Source organism: Nematolebias whitei, chromosome 12 (genome assembly GCF_014905685.2).
Source record: "Nematolebias whitei isolate Nwh7 chromosome 12, NemWhi1, whole genome shotgun sequence".
Lineage (NCBI taxonomy): Eukaryota > Metazoa > Chordata > Actinopteri > Cyprinodontiformes > Rivulidae > Nematolebias > Nematolebias whitei.
Window position 1 is genome coordinate 25305536 of NC_056509.1, and position 7344 is coordinate 25312879.

General features: G+C 47.8%; 2 protein-coding genes across 2 annotated transcripts in view; one reads left to right on the forward strand and one right to left on the reverse strand.

The window, feature by feature from the left end:
- Positions 1-7344, reverse strand: part of fermt1 (FERM domain containing kindlin 1) — a gene marked incomplete at its 5' end in the record, with an annotated part of 928370 nt that overhangs the window by 442041 nt on the left and 478985 nt on the right.
- Positions 5364-7344, forward strand: part of lamp5 (lysosomal associated membrane protein family member 5) — a 4774-nt gene continuing 2793 nt past the window's right edge. Inside the window, exons 1-4 of the mRNA XM_037685766.1 lie at positions 5364-5483; positions 5801-5979; positions 6360-6491; positions 6594-6690. Of these exons, the coding sequence (XP_037541694.1) occupies positions 5432-5483; positions 5801-5979; positions 6360-6491; positions 6594-6690 (460 nt within the window). The 5' untranslated portion in view covers positions 5364-5431. The remainder of the gene's footprint in view (positions 5484-5800; positions 5980-6359; positions 6492-6593; positions 6691-7344) is intronic.

The following is a 7344-nucleotide window of genomic DNA, read 5'->3' on the forward strand; positions in this document are numbered from 1 at the left end:
TATAAATAGCACCTTCTCATAATGGAACAACCAGTTTGCTGCTGACATCCAGAACTAGCTGTTCACATGTAAGAGGAGGGCCAGCAGTGCCCTGATGACCACTCACAGAGGGCTGAGGCTTTTATTTTATTGTTTGCACAAAAAAGAAACGACACACAAAAAGGAAAAGATAAAAAGAAAACTTGCAAGAGAGGTCATAAAAACACAAAATTGATTTACAAACCCCACCCCCTTCTAAAAAAATCATAAAAGCTTTGTACGTAAGCGTACGTCTTACTTTAAACACACACAACGGTGTTAGATAATAGCTCATAATAAATTTGAATTGTTCAAAATTAATAAAATAATAAAAAAATGTGTTTAAATAACATCTATAAACTTTTTGTTTCAACTTTCTTTTAAATACAGATAATGTTGTACATGATTAATTTGATTTAAACTGTTCTGGACTCTGAAGTCATCAGACCAGGACTCTGGTCTACACTCATCTGCAGGCAGCGGTCACTGCTTCAGGGATGAAGACGTTCACATCCTTGATGGAGAGGAGCGATGGTTTGAGAGAGGAGTGAAGGAGGCCATCTTTGTGAAGAGACACGTCCATCATTAAACAGGGACGAGGCCTCCGTGTCCAACTGTCCCCCTCTTACAATGCTGTTATTGCTAGTATCACAGCCCCCTGTGAATAGCAAGTGGACATCAGGACACTAAAGATTGGTCACTAGGCTGATGGTCTTCCTTTTACATGTGAACAGCTGGTTTTGTCTATCCACTATGAGAAGGGGCTATTTATAAGACTTGAGTTTACTGCAGCTCCTCAGATTGAAGAAGTCTTTTGGATAAATTATAAAACATTTCAACAAGTTTTTTATTTATTTTTTATTTTGAATTCATCCAGAAGACCTGACTTAACTTTGTTAGATTTAATCTAGATGGTTCCAAAGCTGTCAGTGTTGAGAGGTTTTCAACAATGAATATCTTACCTGCTGTAGATAACTCTTTGAACGACCTCAGTTTAGAGAACCAGAGAGTAATTCTGACCGGTCCGAGTGAGACCAGGGCTGCAGTGAGTTGCTGTCATCTGAAAACGGCCTCAGACATTTCATGGAGGTTCGTCCAAATGCTGTTTTATAAACCTTTGAATTGTCGGTTTCACGTCGCATGGAGATTCACAAGTACTCTAGCACTTCCTGTGCAGCTTGGGGCACGTCCAGCAGGAGTATCAACATGTTTCTTTTGGAACAAGGTGGCACGTGAAGCTGTTGTCCTTAGGAACCGCTGAGGGTAGAGTTGTTTTAGGACGGCAGGAAGTCGTACGCTCTGTCTCGCTGCTCATCAGTTTGATCAAAATTAAAACCATTTCTCCAACGTTGGGTCATTCAAGGAGCTATCTACAACAAGTAAGATATTAGTTGTTCATATCCTCTCCACAGAGCCCCACTTTAAAACTTCTGAACTATGGCTTTAAAGCATTCTTGAAGTCGTGCGCTCCATTATCAGGCTCCCAGTGTTTTCAGTCGTGGGCCTCAGTATTTAGAGATTTGTAACAAACATGGCTGCCGCTCGACCGCCACTGCAGAGCTGCTTTCAACAGCTTGGTATTTATTTTAAAGATGAATCGGTGAATGTATCCGACTGTCACTGCTTTAAAAAACAAGTACTGTCACGATGCGAGGTGAAGCACTAACTGACGTAAAGTCACACTGAGGGTCATTTTTATAACTTAGGAGGGAAAACACTGGTAGGTATTTTTAAATGAGTTCCCCCATTTTATTCTGCTGGGACACACGAAGAGGGGCGATGGGATGTTTTTGTATATACTGGGATGTATGTAGTTGTGTTGGGGACAAACAAGTATCAAGCACTGGTTGTTTTCTTGTTTTTTTTTTGTTTGTTTATTTGTATGGGGACGTTGTGTAGTTTGTTTTTGTGTTAAACGCCACCACGGATTCTCTCACCGCCACATATCTAGTGCAGAAATAAACGAGTAAAAGTGCTTTTAAAGTTTGTCCCAGCGCTTTCAGATGTGCCACTCAGTGTCTCTTAGGACATTTAAATTATTTTATGAATGAAAAAATGCCAAACTTATTGGTTATTTGTATGAAGGTATATACAAATAAATGAATATATATTATATATATTAGATAATGTGTAGATTAAGGTTAATATACTATAGAGGCTTTTTTGCACTAGTTGATTGTTTCTGTTGTGTGACTTCATGTAACCTCTGGCTCTGTTCGTCCATAAAGCAGATTATTTTTGCAGATTCTTTAGTTTGGACTGTGACTTCTTTGTTTTCTATTTGAACTGTAGCTCATCTGACGTTCTGTGTGTGTTTTTGTATTTATATTGTACTATTGAACTTATAGCAATGACAATACTGTTGTTATCCAGCTCCTTTAATACTGTTTTATAGTATGTGTATCAATAAATCCATGTGTAAGACGTGGCGTGTGTTTATTTGAACTTTAGATTCCTTTTGGTCTCATTTATCTACATTCTGTTCTTGATCACAAAGTCAAAACAGTTGTTCTTTTAAAAAAAAAAATGTAAATTTGTTATGCCTGCCACACACACCACTAGGCCTCAGCTGCTTTATACAATCTTTAAGCATGGTGGTAGCAGCATCATGCTGTGTGTTCTGTGGATCAGGATCCCAGACTGGACCCAGAACACACAGCAAAGAGCGCAGGAGTAGCTCAGAGGCCTGACGTGAACTCTATCAACCATCATGGAAAAACTTGCTCGTCCATTGACTCCTCCATCCAACCAGACGGAGGATTTGCAAAGAATGGCAGAAAATGCCACAAACCAGGTGCAGGTTGTTCAGAAAGACCAGGACCTGCTCAGGTCTGATGTGATGGTTTCAGTTTTAATTTTGGTAAATTTACAAAACTATAGTTTAATTTTATTTTTCTAGTTAAGCGGTGGGGGGGGGGGGAATAGTTTGACAATGGTAGCATCAATCAATAAGTGTGTGTGTGTGTGGTGGTGGTGGTGGTGGGGGGGGGGGGGGGGGTCTGAATACATTCTAAAGCCTGGGCACCCCCCACACACACTAATTAATTTTCCTGCCCCATCCATGATGTTCAACGTGAATCTCTTTATTGTCATTATAATTATAATTCAAGTATTTCCATTAGAAAGAAGCTGAGTTCTTGTTGCTAGGCAACCTTGTAGCGTCATTTTACTATAAGAAGGATGGGGTCGGGGGGTCGTTTTTCAGACAGAGGATCAGTTTTCGTGTTTACTTCTCTGATCAGTGTCAGGATGATTAAAACCAAAGCTGAAGAGCAGACCGGCACCAAGATCCTCCTGGGCGCCATGTCCAAGGATGAAGTCCACTTGGCCCGGTTCGTTCTGGACTCCAGAACCGACGGCGCGCAGACGCCCCTGATCTCCTCCGTCCTGCTGCCTGACGCGCACGCTCGCTGTAAGTTCACGGAGCTCCAGCTGCAGAAGGGGGCCAGCGTGAACCAGCAGGACCCGGACGGGCGCACCGCCCTCAGCTTCGCCTGTGAGCGGGGGTTCCTGGACGCTGTGAAGATCCTGGTCCGGAACGGCGCAGACCCAGAGATCCAGGACCGGTGGGGGAACAGCGCGCTGATGTTCGCCGCGGCCGCGGGCCACGCCTCCGTGCTCGAGTTCCTGGTGAGGGCTTTTAAGAGGCTGGGTCTGCAGGTGCACAGAGCCAACAGAGCCGGGAACTCCGCCGCCGCCGTGGCGAACTTCCTGGGTCACTCGGAGTGCGTGTTCGCGCTCACCACCGTCTCCAGCAGGAGCGGAGGCGCGCGGCCGACACGCGCTTTGGAAGACGAGTTGGAAAAGAAAGTTGATCATCTAAGGAACAAACTTGAGGTCCTCCAGACACGTGAGCTGGCGCTGATGGTTCGAAACCCCAGCTGGAAACCAAGACCCCGGACACTGAACCGGCTGCGGTCCATGGACTCTGAACGAGACGTCTCCCTCCCTGCAGCAGCCCCCCCTCAGGTCCTGAAGCGGACCTCCAAACTAAACTCTAAGCAGCTTTTGGTGACTTCTGGGGGCCACCTGCCCCCTCTTCTAAAACTCCGTGAGGTTCACAAACCTTTCTTGTCCCCACAACCCGACAGAAGCGCACCCAGCTCCGCCCTGGACGTCTTACTGACCCCCATCCTGACCCGGGCACGTGAACCAGGGAGGGGGCCGGGTCGTAAACTGGGTGCCAGTTATTACAGGAAAAGATGCAGTCTGCCGACCAGCGTGCTCAGCCCCGCACCTCCGGAGCGCGCTGCGCTTCCTGGGAGCAAATTCAGAGCGGTGAGGAGGCGGGAGGAGGCGCCCACCTCCACAGCCTCCACTCTCTCCACCCTGAGCAGCAAACTCCTCCGCAGATTCACCTCCCCGGAGTTTCAAAAGGAGCACAGAGATCCGGAGCAGACGCCGATTTCCGGTGGACTCCCGAGGTCAGAAACTTTCCCCATGGCAGCGAGGCACGCGCACGTGCACAGCACGCCCAGCATCCACAGCATCAGCTCCGTCGAGTGCGAGTTTGACTCTCACCTCACAAAACCAAACTCTTCGAAGTGACGGCGCGCGCCGCGCGTCACATCCACAGCTTCACGCGCAGTTCGGTCCTGACGCTTTAATCCAGAAAGCTCAAAATCTCTGAGTCTTTCAGTCATGTGGTGAGCGCGCGGGATTAAAGCGCGCGCCTTCAAAACGCAAAAAGCAACTTCTAGTTCCTGTGGATTATCTCATGTGTTCATGACACCCCCTTGGGGAAGGGGGGGTGGGGGGGGTGTCCATCGAGGGTGGAGGGGTGTTGTGCAGAGATGATTTACAGTCCGCTGTGCAGAGTAGTGGAGTGTGTGTGTGTGTGTGCGTGCGTGCGTGCGTGTGTGTGTGTGTTGTTTAATCTTCCTGTAATAAGGTCAGCATGTAAAGGTCTGAGCTCAGCTGGAGGGGGTGCAGCTGTGGGGGTGTCTCCCTCCAGACAGACAGTCCTCCCTTCAGCTGCTCCCTTAGAGGAGGAGGAGGAGGAGGCTCGGAGCGCTGCGGGGAGCCGGCTGCTCCTCATCACTCCTCTCACTTTGAGTTTCATTAGTTTCATTCGGAACATCGCGGACGCACAGAAGAGGCGCGGACTTGCAGCCGTTACCTGGTTGAAACGTGACAACCTGCAAGGAGGAGGGGGTGGGGGTGAGGAGGGGGGAGGGGGGCAGCCTGGATCCTGCAGGACGAACCCGGATCTCAACCGGTTTTTTTGCTGCATTCACGACGATCTGAGAGCGTGACTCTTTTTTTTTTTGTACGAGACGAGGCACTCCTCCCCCGCCCCCCCACCTTCCCCCTCACCCCCCCCCCCCCCCCTCGTCTTTCTCTCCGCTCTCTCCGCGGGTGTGCTCCAGACTCGCTGCCTCCCTTCAGTCCAGCACCGGGGCCGCTGGCAGCGATGGGCCGGCTCGGTTTCAGCACCACGGAGAGCGCCAGACTTCTGCTGCTCGGTGAGAACCCGAATGTGTGTTTGCGTGCGCGCGTGCAGTTGTCGTGACTTTATGCTGCAGACTGTGCGCGCGCACAGACCTACTACAGATTGTGCACACCCCAAGGTGTTTGGTCTTTAAATCACGAGTCTCTTACTTTTGTTCTCGTGAAAGGTGTAAAGTTGTTTCCGTGTCGTCTCTTCTTCATGTTCGGTCTCTGACCCTGGTCCAGAGCATGCTGCATGAGGACCAGTCCTCCTCTGCTCGTGCTGATGTTGCAGATTTATTTATTTTATATTTTCTTAGCACGAGCGCTTCTGCTGTCTCCTTCTGCTCAGGTGTTCTGGTGCTGTCCGCGGTGCTGGCGGAGCAGGAGGGGGAGAACCTGTCCGGGCTCTCCACCAACCCGGACAAAGCCATCTTCGCGGTCCGGGAGAACGCCACGACATGTCTGATGGTGGAGTTCGCCGTCAAATTCCTCGTGCCATACGACGTGCTCGCGCTCAACGGAATCGACGTAAGGAATCCCCCCTCTGTCTCGTGCGTTTTAAAACTAGCAAACTTTTAAAAAACAAGTTGGAGCGAGCTGCGTAAAAGTGACTGGCAGAAACTGCGCGTAAAACCACAGGGCGCACTGAAAACGGATGATTTGAGTTGACACGACCCCCCCCCCCCCCCCACACACACACACACACACAGATACATTTTAATCTTATTAAGAGTTGTAAGTGACTGAATAAATTCACGCCGTAGCTGAAACAATTCACGGTTGTGATTTGCAGCCGTGCGTAAAAACTTCAATTATCCATTTAAACACAGCCGCTGGAGACCGGTTGGGTTGGTTACAGATTTATGACACATCTGTCAACTGTGGGTCAATTCTTCTCGTCTCTGCAGCTGATCACGGAGCAGGCGTCCTTCACTCTGCCCCGCACCGCAGAGATCGAGGGGAAATGTGGACTCACAGAGTCCGAGATCCACATCTCCTGGAAGAACAACGCCTACATCCTCCGCATTTACTTCTCCAAGGTGGGCGGCTCCACAGCCTGCACCCAGAACCCCCAGAACCTCTTGACCACACAAAGACCTGACTGATGTGGCGCAGGAAAAGTTCATGTGTGTTTGTTGCAGGAGTTCCGTGATAAGGGTGCCGAGGTGTGGAAGATCAGCAGAGTCCAGTTCGTGTACGACACCTCGGAGACATCGCACTTTATCAACGCCTACAACCGTGAGTGTCCAGCGTGTCCACAGTGTCCACAGTGTCCTCTCTGATCACAGAGGCTCTGGGTTGGACTATGGTCCCCTGCATGTTTCTAAATCATGAGATGTATGCAAAACCTGAATTCTGAATTTTTTATTTATTCATTGTGATTTTCCATTATTATTATTATTATTATTGAATTTATTATTATTATGAATCTGTTTTCAGATTCACCACAGATCATTACAGGGTTTGGTTATTTATGAATATTGAAATTATTTTTCCATTTGTTTTCTTAATATGTTAGTGCGTTAGTTCCTAAACCATTTATTTATTTATTTATCAATTTATCTATCTATCTATCTATCTATCTATCTATCTATCTATCTATCTATCTATCTATCTATCTATCTATCTATCTATCTATCTATCTATCTATCTATCTATCTATCTATCTATCTATCTATCTATCTATCTATCTACCTACCTACCTACCTACCTACCTACCTACCTACCTACCTACCTACCTACCTACCTACCTACCTACCTACCTACCTACCTACCTACCTACCTACCTACCTACCTACCTACCTACCTACCTACCTACCTACCTACCTACCTACCTACCTACCTACCTACCTACCTACCTACCTACCTACCTACCTACCTACCTACCTGGTT